Source organism: Triturus cristatus, chromosome 6 (assembly GCF_964204655.1).
Source record: "Triturus cristatus chromosome 6, aTriCri1.1, whole genome shotgun sequence".
Taxonomy (NCBI): Eukaryota; Metazoa; Chordata; class Amphibia; order Caudata; family Salamandridae; genus Triturus; species Triturus cristatus.
Window position 1 is genome coordinate 1,349,991,688 of NC_140589.1, and position 27,481 is coordinate 1,350,019,168.

At 46.9% G+C, this 27,481-nt stretch overlaps 1 protein-coding gene across 1 annotated transcript in view; it reads right to left on the reverse strand.

The window, feature by feature from the left end:
- LOC146821407 (uncharacterized) overlaps positions 1 to 27,481 on the reverse strand; it is a 1,203,178-nt gene that overhangs the window by 366,966 nt on the left and 808,731 nt on the right. Inside the window, exon 42 of the mRNA XM_085609844.1 lies at positions 24,560 to 24,634. Coding sequence (XP_085465970.1) covers positions 24,560 to 24,634 — 75 coding nt within the window. The remainder of the gene's footprint in view (positions 1 to 24,559; positions 24,635 to 27,481) is intronic.

Sequence of the window (27,481 nt, forward strand, 5' to 3'; positions counted from 1 at the left end):
AAATTACCTCTCTGGATTACGTTCTCAAATGTAAGAAATACAGGTATTCAGTATCTGTCAGTCACGGCCACTTTTAAACAGTGTACCTATATACAACTCGACAAAACGTTGTTTCTAAATTAACGTCTTACACTTAAAAGATCCTTTACATTTCTTTCGCTATATGTACCTTTCTTTAAAACACCACCAGAGAAGGATGGTGAAGTATGCTCCTCAAAAAGCAACTCAAAGCTTTGTTATTCTTTATAAAATAATCTGCCTGTCAATGCTTTTCGCAAACCTTTTCGACTCCTTAACAGGCTGGATGGATGAGTATAATACGTCCTATTTAGGATTGGGGGAGGACGATGCCCGGAAATAAGAACGTATAGTTGAATAAAAGGCGAGTGGATGCATGGCCAGATGCATCAATGCATATATACATAGATGGATGTATCAATGTATGAATGGAAGGATAAATGAATACAGGGACCAGTACTTACAATAGACTGGTGGACAGATAGATGCTTAGGATTGGTTATGGGACAGATGCATCTATGGATATATAGGCGTATGGCTGCATGAATGACACAGTGTTTACAATAGGCGAGTGCGCTCATAGATGCTTAAGATAAGTGCAGGAACAGATGTATGTATGTATATAAGTAGGAATGTATGCATCAATTAAAAGATGGTTGGATGGTGCAGTGCTTAGGATAGATGAATGCTGGTCTTTAATTGGGCCGGGTCTGAGGGCCAGCACTTATTTTCAAGAAGCCTCCAAAAGGGTCTCTTTCAGGCTCTATTTTCAGCCCTCGCAAACATAGTCAATTTTATTTTCGGCCCTTGCAAACAGTTAATTTACATTTTTTTTTTATTGCACTGCAGTGAGAGCATGCACATCGATGTACGCATGCTTATTTTGCTCACTACTGAGAACTGGAGACATCACGCTACGTTACCCACGTTGTAGAAGGAAGGGAAATCCTTTAAAGAATGTTTTTTTCCAAACGTAGGATAATTGGAGAGGATTTTCTAAAGCACACAATGATACTTATCTTGATTTAGACCATGGCCCAACTTGCATAGCCCACACCCCTTTAAGAGCTTTGTCCTCCCCCTTTTAGAGCACCCCCACTTTCTGAAACGCTCATGAGCAAAGCGCATTAAAACATGCAAATTTACGAGTAAAACATATACCATGCCATAGGGCACTTTATAAGTGCTCCCAGTGGTACTACATCACCTTTATTAGCTCGACATCTGCATGTTACTATATTCTGTGTTTGAATCAGAAACATACCCACCTCTCCCACACCCACAACCACCCACACCCTTCCTTAACCGTACAAAATGAAAAAGAAACCCCCACCATGTGTGTGCCGGAACACTTATCAACAAAAAGTATTCAAACATGCAAATTTGCGGGAAAAACAAACAATACCATAGCACGGTTAATAAATGGGCCCAGTGAAACTACATTACTTTTACTAACAACACATGCCCACGTTACAAATGTCCGTCTTATAATCAGCAACATACGCACATCCCCCACCCATACCATGCTTAACCTTATGAAATCAAATCAAACAGAGCCCCTGCACTCCCGTTACCGCCACTATAGCTATAGATAGACTTAATGTCAACAGGTGTCTGCCGGAATGCTCATCAGCAAAAGCTATTAAAACGAACAATTTTGCAACTCAAACATACACAATACCATAAGACGGTTTATAAATAGTCACAGTACCACTACACCACCTCAACATCCACCCTTGCTTAACTTTACGCAATAAAAGAAAGAACCCAAGCAAACGTAGAAGCGCCACTATAGCCATACACAGCCTTAACTTCAACAGATGTCTCCTGGAAAGCTCATCAGCAAACCGTATTAAAACATGCAAATTTGCGGGTAAAACATATACCATGCCATAGGGTGCTTTATAAGTGCTCCCAGTGGTACTACATCACCTTTAGTAGCTCCACATCTCCACATTACTATGGGGGCATATCATCAACGGCCAGTGATAATTATCGCTGGCCGCTCTTAGCGGTAAAATGTTTAACGCCGGCTATCGCAGATAATTATCGCCATGCTAGCGCTGTATTAACAACGCTCAGCGCAATGGCGATAATTATCCTAGCAATAGCAATGTTTTCCATGGAACATCGCTGGTTTTCCAGCGATGTTCCATGGAAAACGGCGATACTCTTGATAATAGGGGACTGTGGTCTTAGCCACACAATCCACCCCCCATGTGAAGCATGCCTTAGTCAGGAATTTAAAAGACGTTAAATTCCTGAGTTAAGGCATACTTAGCACGATTTAAATAATCGCTTCCCCGCATTGTAAATATCACGAAGCTGCCTTTGTGATATTTACCCATGTTTTTTCCACAGACACGCCTACTTTGCATCTCATTAGCGATGCAAAGTTAGGCGTGCTGGAAACGGGAGAAAAATCAGCAAAACACGCGATAGGTGTGTTTGCTGATAAGGCGATAAAATTATTGCCGCTTTTCGGTCAAAAATGGCCGCAAAAGCGGCGATAATTTGTTATCGCCGCATTGTTAATATGCCCCTATATTCTGTATTTCAAACAGCAACATAACTACCTCCCCCACACCCACCCCCACCCTTGGTTAACAGTACGAGATCAAACAGAAACCCCCCATTCCTAGTAGCGCCACTATACCCATACACAAGCTTAATTTTAACATGTGTCTACTGGAACACTTATCAGCAAAAACTATTCAAACATGCACATTGGCGGGTAAAACATAAACCATCCCATAGCACTGCTTATAAATGGGCCCAGTGAAACTACATTACCTTTAGTAACTACACATGCCCACGTTACAAATATCCGTCTTATAATCAGCAACATACGCACCTCCCCCACCCCCACCCATCCTTTGCTTAACCTTACGAAATCAAACAACGAGCCCCAGCACTCCCGTTACCTCCACTATAGCCATACATAGACTTAGGGGCCGATTCCGATTCCGGCCGCAAAACGAACCGACCAACACGGACCCGGACCGAATACCGACCGACACGGACCAGCGCCGTACGACCCGTGCAGTACGATGCAACGCGAGTGAATTACAACCGACACGTAAGGAATACAAGCCGTACGACCGAGCCAGAGGGAAAATAGTGATCCGGCCGGAAAACCGACGCGATTTTCACCGACCGACACGAACCCGGAATCAACCTGACCGACCCATACCCGCGATGTACGATTAGCGCAGTACGATGCAATGCGTGTAAAACTAGACCGACTCACACGGAGACCAAGCCGCACGACCGACACGCACAAACAACCCGGGACACAAGCAATAGAGACTGCCACGAACGATGCGTACCAAACACAGAAGACAGGGAGCGTGAACGAGGTGGAGAAGCCCGCACGAGACAACAGCAGCGTCTGTTTCCGTCTCATGAACGTCTCCTTCATGCTTACAAAACACAAAGGAAAAAACACAAAAAAAGCACCAAACAAGCAATGACTAAGCCAATAAATACCCTAAAAAAATTAATTGGACAAAGACACACCCACAACTACAACTATATAAAGGACTACAATCACTACCATCATCCCTTGCAAACAGGAGACACAGCTAGCAGCAAACACCAGTACACAGCAACCACAGACACACTCACAACTCACCCGTCACACAACTCACACACCATCAGCACCTCATACAAAAGCACACACACATACACACAGCAAAACCAACACCAACCCAACATCACTTGCACCCTCACACACACACATCCACCACCACCACCACTCATCACCATGCCTCCAAAGAAGAATCCAAAGTTCACAGATAGTAAGTTAGAAGTGCTGGTAGACGAGATCATCAGAGTAGAGCCACATTTGTTTGGTACATTGGTTCAAAGGACCCCCATCTCACAGAAAACCAAGATGTGGGCGAGGATTGTGGACAAGGTGAACGCACAAGCACCAACGTTGTGCACAAAGGACGATATCCAGAACCGGTGGTATGACGTGCGCAGGAGGGTCAAGAAACTCATCGAGAAAGATCACGCTTTGAGTCAGCGCACCGGCGGTGGCCCTCCTGCCAAACCAGTCTACTTCAGGACCTGGGAGGAGAAGGTGCGGGACATCCTACCACCAGAGAGCGTCCACGGCCTAACAGACATCCCAGAGACTGGTGAGTACACAAACAACATTCCCAAGAATGTGTGGCAAGGGGACAGTGAAACCATGCACCCCAAGCAAAGCTACACTAACCAATAGATAATCAACCCAAGGTGTGTATGCCAATCACACAAACACAATACCTGCCATCTCATAGTGACTGTGGACTGTGTCATGACATGCACCAACCTACAAACAAATAGAGCAAGCCAGTGGCACTAAGCCAAATACACCCAGCAAGACAGTTTGCCACCACAAACATACCACCTCACAGTGCAGCTGACTGTCAGGAAGGAATAGTGGGGATGCAGGTGAAGTGAGTGTAGACAAAAGCATGATGGGGCCTGTAGTCACAGATAATGCTCCCCCTCCTGATTGGTCCATCAAGACCCCTCTGAAACATGCCCACATCACAGGGAGTGGAAAATGACTGACAAGATGGCTGACACTGGCTCCTGCTGTGGGGAGCACAAGGCCCTGCTAGGGCTTGTGTGCAAATCAGAAGCAGGACACCACTGACTGACATCCTGAAAGACAACTTGCACGCCCTACAATGGAAGCACGTTTCATGATGGAAAGGAGGACTGACAGCCCTGGCCATACTAATCAGCATGGGCAGACACCCCCAACACAAACTCTACACAACTCACTGGGTACAATGCATTGACACACACCTCATTGAAATATCAGCAAAATATACCCTGTACTGGGTGCTGCTATGTGAAGCACAGGGGCTCACTTGGGACTTGTACCCAAACAAACACCAGGATTTCAAATTCAGCCATCTTGCCATTGATGTCACACCCCCTCACAGGGAAGCAGAGTCAAGAGGGAGGAAGCATGGGCATGCTGGGAAGGGGGGTGTAGCCAAGAGTATGATGGGACTCGCAGTCACAGACAACCTACACCCACCCACATGGCCCTGCAAGATCAACCTGAACCATACTCGCCTCACAGAGAGTGGGAAGGGACTGACAAGATGTCTGACACTGGGCTCTGTTGTGGGGAGCACAAGGCCATGCTGGGACTGGTAGACAAACAAACACCAGGATTTCACAGTCAGCCATCTTGCCATTGATGTCACACCCCCTCACAGGGAAGCAGAGTCAAGAGGGATGAAGCATGGGCATGCTGGGAAGGGGGGGTAGCCAAGAGTATGATGGGACTCGCATTGACAGACAACCTACACCCACCCACATGGCCCTGCAAGATCAACCTGAACCATACTCGCCTCACAGGGAGTGGGAAGGGACTGACAAGATGTCTGACACTGGGCTCTGTTGTGGGGAGCACAAGGCCATGCTGGCAAATGGCCAACAACAAGATCAAACTCTGTCTGTGACAAGCTGGGAAAAAGCAGTGTACAGGCAGGCATCTGTATGAAAAGTAGAAAATGTCATGTTTGTGAACCAACGATGCATGTAGAAACATAAATCAGATTGTGTGTCTCTTCCAAACACAGGTCGTGCTGGACACCCAGCGCCAAATGACGAGGATACCCAGTCCCAGACTCTGGTGGACACTGAGCTCTCTGGTCTGACTCTTTCACTGTCCTGTTCGGATGACGACGACCAACCTGGCCCCTCCAGTGTGAGCCATCATGCAGCACCAGCAGCAGCAACATCTGTCCCCCCTGTACCCACGCCTCCAGTATCTGTTCACCGACAGGGCACCCCCGCCAACACGGACAGACCAAGGACAATCAACACCCACAGCAAAGGGACACAGGACCCCCCGGAAGCTACAGCCAACACCACCAGCAACACCACCCAAGGGGTCCCAATGTCACTGTGTGTACTGCTGCTGGCCCTGCCTGTGTGGAGAGGGGTGCTGGGAGGGGTGGGAGGCACAGGGCACGCCTTGCAGAGGGGTCTGGACTGCATGATGACCCCCAACTGGCACGCATCTTAGATGCATAACAGGATAGCACCGGAGGATTTGGCTAGGTAGTGGGGATCCTCAAGGACATGCAACACGAGCAGGTCGCCCACCATGCCCGCATGGAGGCAAAGTGGGATGCCCTAACTGCGGTGCATCGGGACATACTACAATGCCTCCGCCAGATCAACACCAACCTGTCCCCACCCCCCTGTGTGCCTACAACATCTGTTGTAACACCATCTGCCAGCGCCACAGGGAGGGAGGAGGACTCTGGCGGAGAGTCCCCTGCACCGCAGAGGCCTGCACATGAGGATCCCCCCCCCCCCGGAAGAAGAGGGGTCGTCCGAAGAAGGACATGTGAGAGGCAGATGTCCCAGTACATCCCCCAGGGCCTCCAAACCTGTTCTGGACAATGTTCTTTGTGTGCAACCCGTTCACCTTGTCCAATCGCACACAACTCGCCCACATTACATGGAGGGTTCATGTTGGGCCAATGTAGCAGACGACTGTGGACTTTACTCTGGACATTTCATCTACCAGCACTTCCAACTCCAATGTGAACTTTGGATTCCCAAACCACTGTACAGCAGCCACCATCCTGTGCACTTCCCTCACACATGTTTGTAAATAAACTCACCAGTACACCATACTTGCCTCTCTTGTGATTCCAACTTGTCATGTTCAGGGCGAAGTCGATCTGCTACACAACACAGTGCATGCCAAATACTGCAACAATGTGACCAATGTAAGGTGAGTCATGGGGATGTGACAAATGTGAGGGAGACACACCACTATGGCAACACAAAACATACTCACCATGGCCATGTTACTCATCACACACAATGATGTTGACCTGAAAAACATTGGCATGCACAGACACAACACCAACCCCAGTCAGTGGTAACAAGTCCACAGGTGAGGTAAGCAGATGTCACTCAGATGTGGGAAGACAGACAACGCACATAACAAAGCGTAGCACAGGTTCATAACACATCAGCAACACGTTTATTCCACACTAGTTGCACGGTAATTCTACGTAACAGTGGACACACGCTCACAATGTGTTGGAGAATGGAGGTCCAGGGATGTGTGGTACATCAGCTGATGGGAATTGTCAACTTTCACACTGATGCTGGCTTCTGGGTGTTGGGGGTCAGTGTTGAACACACAACAGGCAAAGGACCCTGGGAAGGACAGACAAGATACAGTCAAAAGCACAGACGAACAGGAGAGAAATGCAATACACATGCACAAAACATGTTGCAAAACACCTACACAAACACTAGTTAGCAGTACTACCCTATTGTGGAGTACACACCACCTGAATGGACACATCACAGCACGCATCCAGTCAAGTGGCACACAGACACACTCAGAAAGCAACAGAGCTGGCTCAACACATTCCAGGCTACCTCCATACATTCACATAACACTGGAAACTCACATTCAGGTGAAGAAGTTGTTGATGAGCTGGGAGCGGACGTCAGCATCATCTTCATCATCACTGGCATCTTGGCCCAGGCCGGGATCCTCCACAGGTGCCGGACGTTGGTCATCGTCATTCTGGATGAGAGGCACCTCCTTCCGCACCACCATGTTGTGTAGCATGCAGCAGACCAGTATTATTTTGCACACCTTTGCAGGTACCCTCCTGCTCCGACCATGTGCCTCATTGTAGCGCAGCTCGGCTGATGTCACAGGGTTCCTGAGGGGTGTCAGCAACCACGTCATGTTGGGGTATCCAGAGTCACCTACACACACAAAAATGAACAAGTAGCTGAGTTTTGTAGGAGTGCAGAATACAACACTTACAAACATACACAATGAGAAACAGTCAGTACACACCGACAAGCCAGGCACGCTGAGCTGGCATCTGTGACATCAGCGTTGCAATGTGACTACTCCTCATAATGTAGGCATCATGCGCCGAACCAGGGAACCGTGCACACACATGTGTGATCAACATGTCAGCAAGACAGACCACCAGAGCATTGATCGAATGGTAGTGCTTCCTGTTCCGGTATGCCTGCTCATGTGCCTGTGGGGGTATCAGGGCAACATGTGTCTCGTCAATGGATCCAATGACGTTTGGCATCCTCCCCAGTGTATAAAAGGCATCCTTAATTTCAGGGAGTTCATCTTGGCTCGGGAACTTGATATACAGGTCGAGGAATTGCAACATCCCCTCCAAGACATCGCGTAGCACCCGACTAAACATCGTTTGCGACATACCACCAGAAGTAGCCACAGTGTACTGGAAGGTACCGTTAGCAAAGAGGTGCAGGGCTGCCATCAACTTCACCTCTGGGGTCAGTGCGGTAGGGTATGTCCGGCCAGGTAGCAGATGTGGCGCCAACTGCTCCGCCAACTCCTCAATCAGTGGCCTGGTGAAGCGGGACCGTCTGCAAGGTCTGGGAACGGCCGATGGACAGCTGGTGCCCTGCAGTACAGAGATGCACAAAGGAAGATTGTCAGTACATCCACCCATGTGGCCATGACCACGATCACTATCACATGCTAGTTCATGACATTACACAATGTGCTGAGGTGTGTGCTGTTGGGCATGGACACATATGTCACCTACAAGACCACCACCTCACGTCTCAATTCCACATGTCCACATGAGTGCCATGTAGTGCAATGGGCTAATCATCTGGCTGTGTCACCCAATCTATGCTGCTGCAATGTTAAAAAAAATACACCCCAGTGACAAATGAGGACTCATGTCTCCCAGGCATCACAAATCATTGCCATGCAGAAACCCAGGGTCCCTGTATTGCCACATCAACACAGCAATGGACATGGCGTAGCACTTACACACCACAAGGCAAGGGTAAGTCCCACAGGTAGTGGCCACTGTTGTTCCTGCCGGCCCTACATGTACGTCTCTTAGACACACACCCCATCAAGGTTGATGCATATACCACATGGATGTGGAGACTGTCACCCATTGGTAACATGTGATCAGACACATCTGAGACACAACATGCACACAGACTGTGGGTGCACATCAGTATTGGGGCTACAGGTCTCACTGTGACGTACATGCCATCACCCCCAGAACTCAGGCTGTATGTGACCTGTCTTAAACATATCCAACCTGACACTGTGGCCTTCACTCATGCCCATTACTGTCCAATTGCACATCACAGTGCTAATGTGCACAACACACAAAGGACTATTCCCCCATGTACAAGATAACAGCCTGGGTGTGGCTGCACAAAGTGCCAGACAAAAAACAGCTGTGGCCCCCTCAAACACCCAGGGAATGCAGCCTCACATGCCATGGGACACTGTGTGGCCAATGCTATAGTGTGGCAGGTGTGTGCAGGTGTCCATGGCCAGTATATGTGTGTTGCATCCGTATAATAGTCACACTAATGAGGTCTGACGCGGGTGACAATGCGTACGCATTGCACGGGTCATGACCGAGCCGTGCGAACGCCTTGTAATTGAATGCTATGGGGTCCGACGCGGGTGACAATGCGTACGCATTGCACGGGTCATGACCGAGCCGTGCGTACGCCTTGTCATTGAATGCTATGGGGTCCGACGCGGGTGACAATGCGTATGCATTGCACGGGTCATGACCGAGCTGTGTGTACGCCTTGTCATTGAATGCAATGGGGTCCGACGCGGGTGACAATGCGTACGCATTGCACGGGTCATGACTGAGCCGTGCGTACGCCTTGTCATTGAATGCAATGGGTTCCGAGGTGGGTGACAATGCATACGCATTGCACGGGTCATGACCGAGCCGTGCGTACGCCTTGTCATTGAATGCAATGAGGTCCAACACGGGTGACTATCATGCATACGCTTCGGACAGGCATGGTCTGAGACAGGCGTACGCCTTGGCCATTGAATCTTATGGAGACGGGTGCATGTGTATATTCAAAATACGTGTTGTACAGTCAGTTGAACGAGCCGGGTGCACCCATTGGCTCAGGACTGTCATGGAGACGGATGCGGATTCAAAACTTGTACGAGTTGTGCACTGGAAATTCAGTTGGATGCCTACAACAATGTTGCAATTTCAAGTGTTCCATGAAGGTGAAGATTTGAACGATGCGGAAGGCGTTTACGAGTCGTACTTTTAAACGGATTGGCCAGATTCATAGAATGCAACCATGTTGGACCTATCACTTGGGACACATGGCACAGAGTCTGCCTCTGCAGCAGAGATATAAGGCTGGCTGGCCCCCAGGGAGCTCACTTGCCTGCACTACATGCTACTGGACCACATCCCTACTACCACTGCTGCTGTCTCTGCATCCTCTGGCTCCTGCTATGGCACGTACACTGGAGAGGGCCCCAGCCTTCACTGAGGAGGAGAACCAGGCCCTGCTGGACGGGCTCCTTCCAGAGTACAGAAAGCTCTATAGGACACCAGGGGAGCAGGTGAGTGTGCTGTCCACTGCCTTCCTAATTATGCATGTTGTCTGACTAGCAGTACTAGCAGTGTGTACACCAGTGGCAAGCATTCTCTCTGACTACTTTCATCCACCAAAGTGTGTAGGTACATGTAATGAATAGTTTTCCTGCTGCTTAAAGTGAATTGTTGCAAGCTTAAACTATCCAGGCATTGTTAACATGTCAGACATGCATGTGAGTTTTCATTCCCATGGTTGCACTACCTGTGTAATTTATTTCCCTTTGTGATCATGACAGGTATATCCAATTGTGTGCTGCACAAATGTGTGGCATGTGTGTTAATGTACTTTTCACTTTGTCATCCTCACAGGTTGATGCCCACCAGAAGCAGGAGATCTGGCTGACCATCGCCCGGGCTGTTCTGTCTGTGGAGGTCTACAAGCGCCGCATCTGCAACTGCCAGAAGAGGTGGCAGGACCTTCGGGGCTGGACCCGGAGGATAGCTAGAGTCCAGCTGAAGCTGTCACCTCCACGCAGGAGGGGCGGACACCGGGCCCTGACTCCCCACATGCTCCGCATACTGGCGGTGGTCTTCGGGGACCTGGATAGGCAGCTGAAGGCCAGACAGCAGCTGGAAGGGGGTAAGTCCATGCCTGTTCTGTGTACTATGTCGGACATGCAAATAGCAGTCTTTTGTCCGGGTCACACTTCCACATTACGTAGGTCTTGTAGTACCAAAATCAAGTCCCTCATCTGTGTGATGCACCCTCCTCATCTGTTCCACAGGTGTTACCTCTACAGTCTGTTGCTTGTGTCACTAGGGCACTATGTCCCTGCAGTCAGCTATGTTTCAGGTACCAGTCAGCATCAGTTCCCTTGACTCTTTTGTGTGTTTCATGGGTAGGTCAATTGTTTACACAATGCCTGAGATCTGACATGTGAACTGAGTGTGCCCTTGAGATGGGTACCAATTGCTGGTCTGACTCGCAACATGTTTCTGGGGTATTCAAAACAAAACCATGCAGCAGGGGACTCCAATTTTTGGGCATCAGGAGTATGTCTATCAAGTATGTCACAATTGCTTAGCCACCTGACTACTGTCCGGAGCAAAACACTGTTTCACTTAGTCCTGCCCAGTCATGCCCCCTCAAGGGCATTCAGAAACACTCTGTAATCCCACTCCGGTGTATGAAATTGCAGGTTGTGCTTAGTGACATGTGCCCTCAGGTGTGTTTCTCTGTGTCATTAGGGTGTGGCTTGTTGCTACGTACAACTGGGGTGTCCATGATTCAGAGGGTCAGCATGACATCTGCAATGTGACTGTAGGAGACAAGACCTGTGTGACATATAGGTGTGTGATCATCTGACAGCGCACAATGGTGTATGCAACTGTGTCCCTCATGCAGCTGGGTTACATGCATGGCAGATTGTGATGTGTTAATGTATTTGGATTTGTGTTTGCTGAGACTCATATGAATGATTTGCATGATGTGGGGTCTTCTGGGTCCTGGATATGTTGTTTGCATGGGATGGGCAAGCGCCGGTCATCTGCAGAGTCAGATTTACCCCTGAGCTAGGATTGTGAGTCAGTGCATATTGTTGTTGTCTGGATGCCCTGCCCCTGTGACAGGAGACAGTGTTGACTGTCTTTCAGGGCATCCCAGTGCCATGGCATTGAACTTGCTATGAGTGAGCCTGCGTTGTGTTCAAGTGTGCACCATGCACCCCATTGTGGCCTTGCCCATCAGGACATGAGTACATCATAGTTTGTGTTGCTGGCATGCATCCCAAACATGTGAAATTAGTCTTTGCCCATCCCTTCATCCGGACACCTGTACTGAGTCAGTCGCAAGAGATGTGCTGTGTGTCTAGTGACATACTCCTACATGTTCACTTGCATGTACAACTAATGTGTGGGTGGTGCATGTTGGCACATTAGTGTGTTAGCATCCAACATGCAACAGACATATGTGTGAAAGTCAAGGAGGGATATGTGTGCCATGGTTGATGTTGAGAATGACATTTGTCTCATCCTAAACAGTGTTGGCACTTTGAGCTGTGTTCAGCTGATGATGCCAGGGCTTGCCCTGTGATGTGATGTACTCACTGTGGTGTGTGCAGTCGGTGCAGGTGACTGATGTTGTTCTCTTACTTCCTATTCCTATCCAGATACATCCACGGCCACAGGAGGGGACAGCTCCACTGACCAGGAGGAGCCACAGAGCCTTAAAGGGACAGAAGGAGAGGAGTCAGGTGGACCCAGTGGCACGGAGGGCGAGTTGAGCCACACAGAGGAGTCGTCAGCACCATCCCCCCCAGCTGAAGGCCACAGCAGCTCTGAGGATAACTCCCCTGTGGAGGCGGGTGTCAGCAGCCACCAAACACCAGCTACTGAGGCTGTCTCTGCCACCACCAACACCACCACCCCCCTCCCATCGGCTCCCATCCCAGAGGTCCCTGTAGGCTCCCGTGTTCGTGAGCATGTCTCCTTTGTGCCAGGCACCACACATCCTGCCCCTGTGTCCCCTGCTGCCCTGAGTGAGGAGTCTGTGGACTTACCTAGACAGATCCATGTAGGGCAGACGTCGATGCTGAAGGTCCTCCTTGCACACACAGGTCTGTTGACACAACTGGTGTTATTCATGGAGGGCATTACCTCGGGCATGTCTGCCCTACAGAGGACCAACCAGTCCGTGGCCTCCTCCCTGACGGCAGCAGTGTCCCTCCTCCAACAGTCCCACACCCCACCTACCCCTGCACCACCCACGATTCCTAGCACCCTACCTGTCCCAAGCACAGAAACCCCCAAACCAAGGGCTAGACGTGCACACAAGCAAGCGCAGGGGACTGATTCCACACTCACAGGGGCTTGTTTGCTGACACACACACAGTCATCCACAACCACTCCACAGTCCTCCGAGACCTCTCCCTCCCAGCCCCCTTCCCTTGCGTCACCTGCAACCCCATCCCCCAGAAGCTCTTCCTCTGTGACCTTGGCCTCTTCCCCATCGACCATGCAGATCCTGATTACAAGGGGAAGAGGAAGTCCCCACACACAGAAGGGAGTGCCTCTCACACCTGGACACCCTCCCCCAGGTGCAGTCAGACCGAGACGCCCACCCGTAAGTCCCCCCGGCATAAGAAGAGCATGACCCCCACGCCACCACGCAGCTCCAAGGCAAAGTCTCCATCCTCCATCCCCCAGGCCACCACTCCAGAGGTTCCCCCGCCACTCCCTGCCCCGGGTTCCCCCACACACAGATACACCATCCCCAAAATGCTAAGGCCATCCCCCCTAGCACTTGCTCCTCCACACCTGGTCAGACAGTTGGTGCCACTGATGTGGGGACCGTGTCCCCCCTGCCCTGCCGACCTCACCTGTCCCCCATTCCGCTCCCATGGATGTAGGCACTGCTTTGGAGTCCACGACCACCCCATCTGACTTGGGCACTGCAGTGGTGAGCCAATCCACTCCATCTGACCTGCCCACTGGAGTTGTGCCGGCGCCCACCCCATCTGACTTGTGCCCCACAGTTGTGACAGCACCCTCCACTTCAGTCAGCTCCACTGCAGTTGCAAGTGTCTCGCCTGCATCCCCCACCTCTTCACTGCCTCCTTCTGCTGCGCCCTGATCCTGTACCTGCGCTGCCTCGCCTGTCCCCATATATATCCCCCCGGTGGGGGTGGCAGTAGTGATGGGCAACAGGCCCCCTATGGGTGGGGGTGTTAGTGGTGCCGGCCATGCAACCCCTATGGTGGGCACAGTGCTATGGTGATGCTTGCCTTGTGTATGTCACACTCATGTGTTGGTCACACATGTGCTGTTACCTACATTGTATGCTCGTAGCCATAATCACTGTTGTGGGCATTTGTCACAGACTACACACTGTTGTCATGATGTCATGGGGGATGTATTTTGCAGACATACCTGATGTTTGCGTATGCTGGATGTGTTGCGCATCACCCATACTATGGGTGTGGGTGGAAGGGCTGATGGGCAACAGGTCCCCTGTGAGTGGGGGTGGCAGGGGTGATGGGCAACATAAGCACTAGGGGTGTGGGTGGCAGGGGTGATGGGCAACATAGTCCCTATGGGTGGGGGTGGCAGGGGTGATGGGCAACAGGTCCCCTGTGAGTGGGGGTGGCAGGGGTGATGGGCAACATAGTCCCTATGGGTGGGGGTGGCAGGGGTGATGGGCAACATAAGCCCTGTGAGTGGGTGTGGCAGGGGTGATGGACAACATAAGCCCTGTGAGTGGGGGTGGCAGGGGTGATGGGCAACATAAGCACTAGGGGTGTGGGTGGCAGAGGTGATGGGCAACATAGTCCCTAGGGGTGTGGGTGGCAGGGGTGATGGGCAACATAGTCCCTATGGGTGGGGGTGGCAGGGGTGATGGGCAACATAAGCCCTGTGAGTGGGTGTGGCAGGGGTGATGGGCAACATAAGCCCTGTGAGTGGGGGTGGCAGGGGTGATGGGCAACATAAGCACTAGGGGTGTGGGTGGCAGGTGTGATGGGCAACATAGTCCCTATGGGTGGGGGTGGCAGGGGTGATGGGCAACATAAGCACTAGGGGTGTGGGTGGCAGGGGTGATGGGCAACATAGTCCCCATGTGTGGGGGTGGCAGGGGTGATGGTCAACAGGTCCCCTGTGAGTGGGGGTGGCAGGGATGATGGGCAACATACTCCCTGTGGGTGGGGGTGGCAGCAGCGATGGGCAACATAAGCCCTGTGAGTGGGTGTGGCAGGGGTGTTGGGCAACATAGTCCCTATGGGTGGGGGTGGCAGGGGTGATGGGCAACATAGTCCCTATGGGTGGGGGTGGCAGGGGTGATGAGCAACAGGTCTCCTGTGAGTGGGGGTGGCAGGGGTGATGGGCAACATAATCCCTATGTGTGGGGTTGGCAGGGGTGATGGGCAACAGGTCCCCTGTGAGTGGGGGTGGCAGGGGTGATGAGCAACAGGTCCCCTGTGAGTGGGTGTGGCAGGGGTGATGGACAACATAGTCCCTATGGGTGGGGGTGGCAGGGGTGATGGGCAACATAAGCTCTGTGAGTGGGGGTGGCAGGGGTGATGGGCAACATAAGCCCTGTGAGTGGGGGTGGCAAGGGTGATGGGCAACATAAGCACTAGGGGTGTGGGTGGCAGGGGTGATGGGCAACATAAGCTCTGTGAGTGGGGGTGGCAGGGGTGATGGGCAACATAAGCCCTGTGAGTGGGGGTGGCAAGGGTGATGGGCAACATAAGCACTAGGGGTGTGGGTGGCAGGGGTGATGGGCAACATAGTCCCTACGGATGGGGGTGGCAGGGGTGATGAGCAACAGGTCCCCTGTGAGTGGGGGTGGCAGGGGTGATGAGCAACAGGTCCCCTGTGAGTGGGTGTGGCAGGGGTGATGGACAACATAGTCCCATGGGTGGGGGTGGCAGGGGTGATGGGCAACAGGTCCCCTGTGAGTGGGGGTAGCAGGGGTGATGGGCAACAGGTCCCCTGTGAGTGGGGGTGGCAGGGGTGATGGGCAACAGGTCCCCTTTGGGTGGGGGTGGCAGGGGTGATGGGCAACATAAGCCCTGTGAGTGGGGGTGGCAAGGGTGATGGGCAACATAGTCCCTATGGGTGGGGGTGGCAGTAGTGATGGGCAACAGGCCCCCTATGGGTGGGGGTGTTAGTGGTGCTGGCCATGCAACCCCTATGGTGGACTGTTGTTAGTGGCCAGGATATGGATCCCCTGTGTGTGTGTGCTATTTTGCGGGTACATGTCGTTTGTTTATGTGGTAGGTGTCTGACTTACCGCCTGCACCGTCGGTCCCTGAGCCGGTCATAGATGTAGAGTACTGTATGACCTGCGCGATGGGATTCATTATGTGTTCGTGTCATACACGCTGCTTGTTGCTCCGTCTCGTACCCGCTGCAAGCTGCTCCGTATCATAGCCGTGTATTGATTTGTGGCGCGAATCGTAGCTGATATGCTTGTTTTCCGGATGCTGTGACGTGTCGTACATGACGACCCGTCCGGCGTGTAGGAAGTACGCATCGTACTTGTCATGCCAGAAACTGCTATGGATACTGCTTCCGGGCGACACGGTTCCTCTTTGGGAGTTACGGCTCGGATGAAGAATGGGGCTTGATTCACAGCCTACGTGTACGTCGTGATTTTGGCAGTTATGCGCATCGTACTTACTCTACAGGACGGACCGGCTCCAGGTACGTGTCGGTCGCACGTTAAGGCTACGGACAGCTGTCCGACCGGCTATCGGAATCAGCCCCTTAATGTCAACAGGTGTCTACCGGAACGCTCATCAGCAAAAGCTATTAAAACCTGCAATTTTGCAACTCACAAATACACCATACCATAAGACGGTTTATAAATAGTCACAGTACCACTACACCACCTCAACACCCGCCCTTGCTTAACTTAACGTAATAAAAGAAAGAGCCCCACAAACGTAGAAGCGCCTCTATAGCCATACAGAGGCTTAATTTCAACAGATGTCTCCCGAAAAGCTCTAGACATTATCTCACATATTTTCCGTACCCAGGACTTTGACACCACTACGGGTCAGTAGTTCATCCTAGTAGGTAAAAACACATGCTGACACTATTTCCACAACTGTACTGCAGCGGCCAGGGCACATGACTTCACAGCATAAGACACACAGTGTGGGCTCATGCTTTAATCCTCGAGTTGCGCACAAACTCACCATAGAAACATCACACACTAGCCAATACCTCACTTAATTTTCGTAGCCTAGAACTTTCACACCGGTAGGTATGATTAGTTCACTGCGCACCCCCTCTATAGCACACCCTAAACACCCCACAAAGGTTCCAGTGCTCCTAACCTCCTCTTTCCCACATTTTTTGCCATTTTTCCCCCTTACTCACTTCAACTGAATCACAAAATGGCAACAAACACTTCCTAGTTGCAAACGGTCACAGCACTCACAGCCAAACAGCAGCAAGCTGGTGCTCGTAACGCCTCAGCCAATCAGATGGCAGAATTCCCAAATATCGATATCTGTAAGTTTCGATACCTCTCAAAAACTACTGCACGGATTTACATCAAATAAACAAAAGCGTGCTTTCTAGACCAAGACCCTTCTCCCTGCCAAATTTGGGGTAATTCCGTTCACCAGTTCGACCTGTAGCCTTGTCTAAAGTTTCCTATGGAAATTAACATTGAAAAAACATGTTTTGGGACCCCCTTTTTTCACGGCCCCCCTTGACGAATCACCCCCAAGCTTTCAACATAGGAGCTGATCCCAACAAGGAATTAGTTTTGAAAATTTCATGAAGATTCATCAATCGGCGCCAAAGTTATTGCGAATAGAATGTTGCCATTTTCCTATAGTAACTAGGTCCTAACTATAACTACCTACTGGCCAGTAGGTTTTATATATATATATATATATATATATATATATATATATTCACTGAAAAAACCATAGGTTTCACACACGTTATAGTTAGGAATTAGCATTTAAAAAACTTTGCAAATTTACTGAAAAAACCATAGGTTTCACACACGTTATAGTTAGCAGACATTTCACTCATAAAAAACCAATGAAATTCCCCCGTTATAGTTAGTGCAGGCAACTATAACTCACGCGACCGCAATCCTCTGCTGAGGACATATGTGTCTTTATGAAAAAAAAATATTTGTAATATATGTATAGCTAAAATTTAATGGAAGAAGACATGGGCAAATAAGTGTCTAAATACAGTATTAGCATCAGCAGAGGATTGCGGTCGCGTGAGTTATAGTTGCCTGCACTAACTATAACGGGGGAATTTCATTGGTTTTTTATGAGTGAAATGTCCGCCAACTATAACGTGTGTGAAACCTATGGTTTTTTCAGTGAATTTGCAAGGTTTTTTAAATGCTAATTCCTAACTATAACGTGTGTGAAACCTATGGTTTTTCAGTGAATTTGTACGGTTTTTTAAATGCTAAGTTACTTTACGCCGTTCGTGGCGTGCGCGCCCACTTCACGCAGTTCGTTCCGTGCACGCACTTTACGCAGTTAGTGCCGTGCACGCACGGTGGGCAGGCGGTGCACTACGCGCACCGCGTGCCCACGTTACGCTGGATGGGCCATGTACGCACGATGCGCTCCGCGCACCGTCCGCACACGGAGGACATATTATGCGCTTGGTTGTGAAAGGTTATCTATTAAATGTTCATTGTCTGCCAAATTTCAAGTAACTCTGTTCAGCCGTTCGGGCTGTAGCTGTGTCTAAAGGTCCTATGGAAAAATGCATGGGGAAAACGCGTTTTTTTCTCAGCCCCCGCTTGACGAATCCCCCCGAGACTTTCAGGGTAGGAGCGGAGCGTAGCGCCCCATTAGTTTTGAAAATTTCGCGAGGATTCGTCGACCGGCGCCAAAGTTATTCCAAATAGAATGTTGCGGATTTCCTATGGAAACAGGGTCCTAACTATAACTATCTACTGGCGACCGCCAGTAGATTATATATATATATATATATCCTCCAAAGCATTGTCCATGCATACAGAGACGCACTCCTCCAGCCAGTGAATAACAAAACTTTTATTTCAAAAGGACAGGCATTTCAACTCCAATGATTTATGTCCGTTTGCCTGACGCGTTTCAGAGCATTCACGCTCTTTCTTCAGAGGCAGTATTGCGTGCACAATGCAAATGGTTAACTCCCATAGTTCCCTGCACATTCAATCAATTTTGAAGGCCTCCGGTGTGCCCCTCTTAGTAAAGTTAATTATGTTGCATGCCGGAACTTGTGGTTTTCGTTTTCAAATTATTTTACCTCTAGTGGTTTCCATGTACTGCAATGCATTTCACGGACTGATAGAAAGCCCTCCAGTGGGCCTCAGAGTCTCCAGCCTGTCCCATAATCATGAAGCCAGCTGCGCCATCTGTTCCAACCCGAATGATTTCAGGTAAGATGAGCCCTTTACGATTTTTCCAAAGGGTGGTGCGAACTCTCACGGCTGGACCAACCGTGTACAAATCTCCTCCAAAGCATTGTCCATGCATACAGAGACGCACTCCTCCAGCCAGTGAATAACAAAACTTTTATTTCAAAAGGACAGGCATTTCAACTCCAATGATTTATGTCCGTTTGCCTGACGCGTTTCAGAGCATTCACGCTCTTTCTTCAGAGGCAGTATTGCGTGCACAATGCAAATGGTTAACTCCCATAGTTCCCTGCACATTCAATCAATTTTGAAGGCCTCCGGTGTGCCCCTCTTAGTAAAGTTAATTATGTTGCATGCCGGAACTTGTGGTTTTCGTTTTCAAATTATTTTACCTCTAGTGGTTTCCATGTACTGCAATGCATTTCACGGACTGATAGAAAGCCCACCGGAGGCCTTCAAAATTGATTGAATGTGCAGGGAACTATGGGAGTTAACCATTTGCATTGTGCACGCAATACTGCCTCTGAAGAAAGAGCGTGAATGCTCTGAAACGCGTCAGGCAAACGGACATAAATCATTGGAGTTGAAATGCCTGTCCTTTTGAAATAAAAGTTTTGTTATTCACTGGCTGGAGGAGTGCGTCTCTGTATGCATGGACAATGCTTTGGAGGATATATATATATATATATAAAAATATATATATATATATATATAAACAAAGTTTTCACCATGCAAGTCTGCATGCGTGCACTCCGTCCAAAATACACGCCAACTCCAGGAATAATCGAAAAGATTTATTTAATTAGCATAAAGCCAAGAAAAAAAACACCCTACGCGTTTCGGTGAGAACCGCCTTGCTCACGGGTGCAAGGCGGTTCTCGCCAAAACGCGTGAGCCCTACTTGTTGGGGGATGAAGTCCACTTTACTTCTTAGGGACCTTGGGTGCCAAGAAGCCCTCCCAGTACCTCCTGTAAGTCCTACACAGTGAGAGTCCTGAGAGTTGGTCATTTTCTTTTATGACTTTTGTGTTCATTTTAATTACATTAATGCATCGTTTTTTCATTGATTAGTTAAGTGTGTTTAGTTTTTAGTGGTAACTTTAAAAAAAATGTTTAATGACATTTTTTTCTTTTTCATTTATTTTTTGTGTTATATTATCTGTGTTTATGCACAGCAAATGTATATCTTAGAGTCCAAAACGTTTGACACTGGGAAGGTTGGGTTAGGAATAGCAAATGTGATATTTTGAAAGTTTAACAATGTCTTTGCTTTCATTTAGCGAGGAGGAGAATAGTAATTCACATACCTTCCAAAGATCAACACCTTTATAACTATTGCTCAGTTTGGAGTTAGAATAGCAACTTTGACCCCTCTAATCCCAAACACTGTCCACACTGTTGTTGAGTTTGGAGCGGGAATAGTAAATATGACTCTTCCAAAGAACGACACTTTGCCTATTGTGGCTTAGTTTTCAGTTACAGTAGCCAGCATGATCCAGCCAAAGTCCACAATTGTATTTATGCTGCTCAGTTTCAAGTGGGAATAGTAAATCTGACCTCTCCAATGTCCAACATTTTTCTTAATGTTGCTCGGTTTGGAGTGGGAATTCTAAATCTGACCTCTCCAATATCCAACACTTTCACTATGTTTGCTAAGCTTGGAGTAGGAAAAGTAAATATGTGCCCTAAAGTCTAACAACTTTCCCTTCTGTTCTGTTTTGAATGGAGATAGTACATTTTACACCCTCCAAATGCCAACACTTTCCCTTCTAATACTCAGTTTGGAGTGAGAGTATTAAAACTGACTCTACCCCAAAGCCCAACACTTTCTCCTTCAGTTCCTTAGGTTGGAGTCTTAGTAGTATTTTTCAGTTTCTTTCATGTATGCATTTTTTATAGTTTTGTTTGAATGGAGTATAGTAGCATGCTTGTCTTTTATGTCATTTCTATTGTTTATCATATTGGAGTTGTAAGTATTTCCCCTTTGTTTTCAAGTTGTATGTATTTTAATTCAGTTTATGGGATTTTATTTGTGCTACAACATGTGAAAATTGTTTGTTTTTTTCATTTGAATTGCTTTTATTTTTTATTTTTTACTAGATAGATAGACACTCATATATAATGTAATTTTAAATATGTATTTATTCTAATTTTATATTTTTATTTTATGTTGTCTAATTGTACTTTTTTTTGCGTAATAGCAGTGTTTGTATTGTAATTGTATATTTAATTTCAATTATTTATTAATTCTATTTTATAATTATAATGCTGTTTATTTTATTAGAAATATATACATTGTTGGGACACCACTGGGTGTATCAAATCGTCCACTTACTGAAGGGGTTTTCGCAGTGGAATGCATGTACCAGCATGCACCTGCTCTTGAAAGCGCAAGGTGTAAGTACAACTTTAAGGCAGGACTAGGGGGCGGAGACACCACTGCACGGGAAGTGGTCAGTGTACCTTCAACTGACCCTCAGGTGCAGGAACCTGCATTCAAAACGGCACTGAGGAAAGCCGTTACACAGCTTAAACGTGTCTGCCATAGCGTTTCTAGGAGAATACACCATGCGCTGTGAATTTTAAACGTAATAAATCCATTTTGCTTACCAGCGCTGTGTCGGACTCATTCCTATTTGAGTGAGAGTTTTAGACAGGATGTATAGCCAGTATTGCAGGCACTGGCGACTGCATGCCCTCTCGGTTTGGAGCAACGCGTGAGCCAGCACTTGTGGACATTGTATATTATGACGCTTTGGCCACCCCGGCAGTTTGACAGCTACGATGCAACTCATCACTGCAACAAGGGGAGAGAGGCAGCAGTATTATCTACTTGAGGGACACAAATGGTTCAGCCTTGACATCAGCAACAAGCAGCTGCGGCGGAGTGCGGTCCAAAAGCCAACATTGTTGGGACACCACTGGGTGTATCGAATCACCCACTTACTGAAGGGGTTTTCGCAGTGGGCTGCATGTACCAGCATGCACCTGCCCTTGAAAGCGCAAGGTGTAAGTATAACTTTAAGGCAGGACTAAGGGGCTGAGACAACACTGCATGGGGAGTGGTCAGTGTACCTTCAACTGACCCCCAGGTGCAGGAACCTGCATTCGAAACCGGGACTGAGGAAAGCCATTACACGGCTGAAACGAGTCTTTCATAGTGTTTCTAGGAGAATGCACCATGCGCTGTGAATTTTTAACTGAATAAATCCATTTCGCTTACATGCGTTGTGTTGGACTCATTACTACTTGAGAGTGAGTTTGGATATATATATAATGCTTTATATCAATATATTATTTCAGTATGTATTTATTTACATGAAAAATAGCAATTATTTTTCATATATTTCTATTTTCTGTTTTAATTTGATTTGACATATTTTTGGAAGTTTTCTTTAGTTACACAATATATCCTTACAATATTGTTTACGTAGATACACATAATTATGTGCGTGCACATAGATTTATGTGTGTGTATACAGCTATTTTGAAATATTTTTTTAAAGTTGATTTTAAAGATTTTGTTTATTGTTACACACTTTTATGTATAGTTCAGGTCTGGATGCTTACCCATAATCCAGTCCAGCCTTTCGCTGTTTAATGTATAGGTGACTTTCTTGGAAAGGCGTAACAAGAAGGAAACATCTTTATTTCTCCTTGTTACATCCTCTTTCTATGTGTTATGCATTCTGTAGCACACATAGAAAGAGGAAAATGCCTCAGGGAATTGTTCTTTTGCAGGAAGGGACACCTTTCTGCAGAGAAACTATCCTGCTTTTAACGTAGGCATGTTCGGGTGCAAGGGTGCTTGCGTTGGTGCTAGGCAGCACATTGTGCGCCAGCGCAGGGAAATGACAGGAATTGTTGTACATTGTTAAGTACAGTGCCCTTTTGCTATCACGCAGCGCAGTGCAGTGCAGCAAGGTCACTTGCTGCGGTGTAATATCTTAGTAAATATGAGCCCAAGTGAAAAGAAATCGTCTTGGTTGTAACGCAACCCTCAATCAGACTGAAGCCTTTATATAGGAAACGAACACAAAAAGGAAATGACATCAAACATCACACAACAGGAACACAAAGGAATAGGAAAATCCAAAAAGAATCCAGTAAGAAACAGCCATGATGGAAAAGAAATAGAAACAGGAACGAAAAAGTGAACCAGACTAAATGCGGAGTAGCTTTCAAAGGCAGCTGCAAAGCCTTGGCAGGTGATTGCCATTTTGGAGCTAGAGGAACAAGGAGCAGCAGCTAGGAGCCAAGAAGCATGGGGTAGGGCAGCCCTAGGTGAGTGAAAGTCATAGCCCTCAACTGTGGGCTTCATACAGCATTTCCTGAGAGCTATGATCTGCAAACCGTGCAAGACATCAAGGTTTTTAGAAACCCAGTTGGCCGAGACACCACTGTTGCAACAAATTCATATTCTTACCTAATTACCTTTAATATTTTTTGCCCAGATTCTCGATATCCTTTTTTACTTTATACACCAAGAATATGAAGTTGATGTTTTTCTCCTCTACTTTATGGCGGCAAAAAGTTTGTACTATGATATTTGTTACCTCAATATTTTCAAATAAGTCATGTTATATATCCCAAATATATTGGTCACCAAACTATTATCTTCACCCAGCCACGGTCCATGCAGGTAACAGCAGTGGGGCAGTGGGCTGTGTAAGGGGGGGATTTCGAGGGACGATGCTGAGGGAAAATTAATTATTTATTTAATTTTCCCTCTGCATTGTCCCTCAAAATTGCCCCTTACCTGGCCCCACCGTTGTTACCTGCGTGGACCACGGCTGTATTCATCAGTTACAATCATATAACATTTTTTACTTATACAGTGTCTAGCTTGCAGATAGAATTGTTTGAGAACTGGGACTTTTTTGTCAAACATTTGTTGCAAGATGTCCCAAACTAAAAATGGTTATCTTTTTAGCATGACCACATCAGTAAATGTCTGTGGTACTTTATTTACATTATTGATGGAGGTCACATGGCAATATTTAGCAGCCCTTCAAAAATGAGGCTCCAGAAGAGATTGCAAAGAAATTCCAATCATTAACAAAATATACTCCTTGTCATTGGGCAATATGTAAATTTGTATTTGGAAAAGTTACTAATTAAATTATTTGTGTTAGCTCAGTTGATGCACCTATGAGAGTAGGTTAGAATACAATGGGGTGCCTTACAAATAGGTACTTGTACATGTTGTTATATTCATTTTCTGTGAGGATTGCTTAGAAATAAACTATGACATTCTTACCCTTGTCCGGACATTTTTTCACTGTCTTCTTCCATTTCTTTTTTCGCATCTATAGCTCCACTAGCTTTGTTGTCTCTGCAAAAGTAAAAAAATTACTGTAATCAGGTGAATGAAAAATGTAACTAATTACATCCATAAATAATGAACTAAATGTAAACATAGAGGTAATTTCTAGACAGATTTTCCATTATTGTTTTATGGGAAACATAAAAAAAGTAAAGACTTGGCAAATAATATAAAGATGTAACATTTTTTCATCTTTTGCATACTTAAAAATGTCAAATCATTAAAACCTAAAATAAAATCAGTTGAGCAGTAAAAGATATGTAGGACTTGATTCCAAGTTCAGGACTAAGGAACAGATGTACTTAAAACCTGGCCCAAAAAGCACTGACATTGTTCGGCCAGTAACTTATTTTGAAAACCACCCCATGTACTAATAGATCAGTTTGAAAAATAAGAAACGTTAGTGGGTTGCAGATTGACCTGCCTAATTAATAATCATCAAGTGATTGGCTACAAACATAGGGATGGTGGCCTGCAAGTGTCAGCAGACCACCAATCCTGTTATTGCTTTTCGAAATTGAAATTGAACTGTCAAAAATGCTGAAATGTATTAGGGGAAAGACCCTAACAAAAGGCAATGATGCAGAACTTGAAGTATAAAAATATTGTTCTGCATGTTATGCTTCATTTCCTTGTTCAAAACTCAGAATAGGAAGTATATACCACACCCCATTTATAATTCAGCCAGGATTAATGTTAGTTATCAGGGGTGGTAAATTACCTACCCTATTCTGCAAAGCGTGTAACCAGGGGAGTTAGTAGAGAAGCTGTTAAAAAGCTTGGTTAGGTGGCAGAACGGGGCCCTGTTTGCTCTCTTCACAGAGAACAATTTTTATAGATTCTTGTATTGGAGTGTGTTTAGATTAATAAATTCAACATATAGATGGAAACGCTGTCAATCATCCTCCTTTTCTGGCACTCCCATAAATAGAATATTATTTCTGAAGGGTCATTCTTCAATATCCTCAACTCTAGCCGCACGTTGTCATGTGTTGGCTTGTAGTTCTTTTACTTCCTCTTGCATCATTTTTATGGAAGAGGAGTGTGCAGACATTGTCTTTTCTATCACACCTACTCTTTTTAACACGTTTCAAGGTCTTTACAGATGAGGTTGACATCTATTGTGACTATGACTATTTCCAGCATAGATTTAAACACTTTAGCCACCACCTGAACTTCCCATAACAGGAGTTTAGAATCAGCTGGCAGACTTATCACAGTTGTCTCTCTGACAAGAGGGATGTAGTCTTTCATCTCCCCTCTGGCACTTCAAGAAGGGGTATTTTTTAAAGATGGTTTTGTAATGAGCCTTTTGCCCCCTTTTATAACTCATATTCTCAGTCCATCTGAAACAGTTGAGCATGGGCACCCATTTGTATTCTATATGTTAGGGCCTTTTGTAGAAGTGATATAACAACAGTTGTGTCAATGACAGTACTGCCCTAGTTTATCGAGGCGTCAACAAATATTGATGCCAGCTACAAATGGAAGTTTGAACAGAGAATCATTTCCATGTTGGGCCTTTCCCCCATCTGTAGGTATCCACTAAAGTCAATTACTTGCCTCTGTTCCCCTACCTTCAACACATGCTGCTACATAGGCAGGGTGGGATTTGTTGCAACCTAGGTCTGTGGCATTGGATTGGCCAGCAGGGTGCAACACAAGTGGGCCTAATCATGTCATTTTTGGTCATGTTACATCACACAGGTCACACAAAATTATCAAAATTACTCGGATTACTCCGGCATAGTTAAAAGTTTGTCCAGGCCTATATACAGATAATGCCTGGTTGGAGGGATAGAGCCTTCATTCTGAGTATTGAAAGTTGCCACTTATGGTTGGCTCTACAATCCTTAACCTGCAAAACAGGCATGCAAACCATACCTCATACATAAAATGCAATGCTCATGACATCATCCTTGATGGAACAGATTAAACTGCAAAGGTCACAAATGACCTTACAGGTCAGATTACATACCACATTACCTTCAACACTGTCAATGAGACCACTATGAATATAGTATTTGTTGCTTTGAGTGTGTGTGCTGTTATTTAATTATGTTATGTTTTTAAGTGTTGTCACATGTACTCTGTAAGCTATCACCAAGACTGACATAAAGGGGAGGGCAGCTGTGGCTCTATGCACCTGGTACTGCACATTTGAGAATGTCACAATGTGTGTTTACATATTTAACAGCAGGCCTGACCAGTTCTTTTCTGATGAAGCTACGTCTCCAAAATCGCCAAATGGCACTAAATGCTGTAGTTTTTCTTTCCCCAGTGTATTTGTTACCTAAAATTATGAGCTGTTACTTAGATGGAAAATCAATAAGGGCCCTGCAAAATGTCAACCCCCCAGTCAGATCGCATCTTCTGACAAGCCTCACTATCACAATTCTGCTTTATTACATTTAAAGCAAAGAAAGTATTTATATCAGCAAGGATCTCTTTAGAAAATCACCCTTGGAAATATAGTCAATAACAGAGTGAAGAATAGTCCTGTTCGTTGTGGTACTCAAAGGATTGGCTTCTAAACATCTTATAGTATAACCCCATGAGGACTGAGCTCTATTTGTGTCCTAAACCTGTGGATTCAAGCATGCACATATGGTCTATCATCAGATCTATTCCAGCTAATTGGATATGCCAACAACAATGAGTGGTCAAAAGGTGAGTCCGGAGAAGAACAAAAACATTCCAGATTTTCTTTATATTTTGGTCATTCAGCGATGATCCCCAATGCAGTTAAATGCGCCATAATTGCAATTTGTTCTGCTTTTTTGGAGGCTACTTGTTATTTTTATCACATTGCTCTTTTAGGTAAGGGCTACAATGGATGGGTTTAGAAGATGAAGG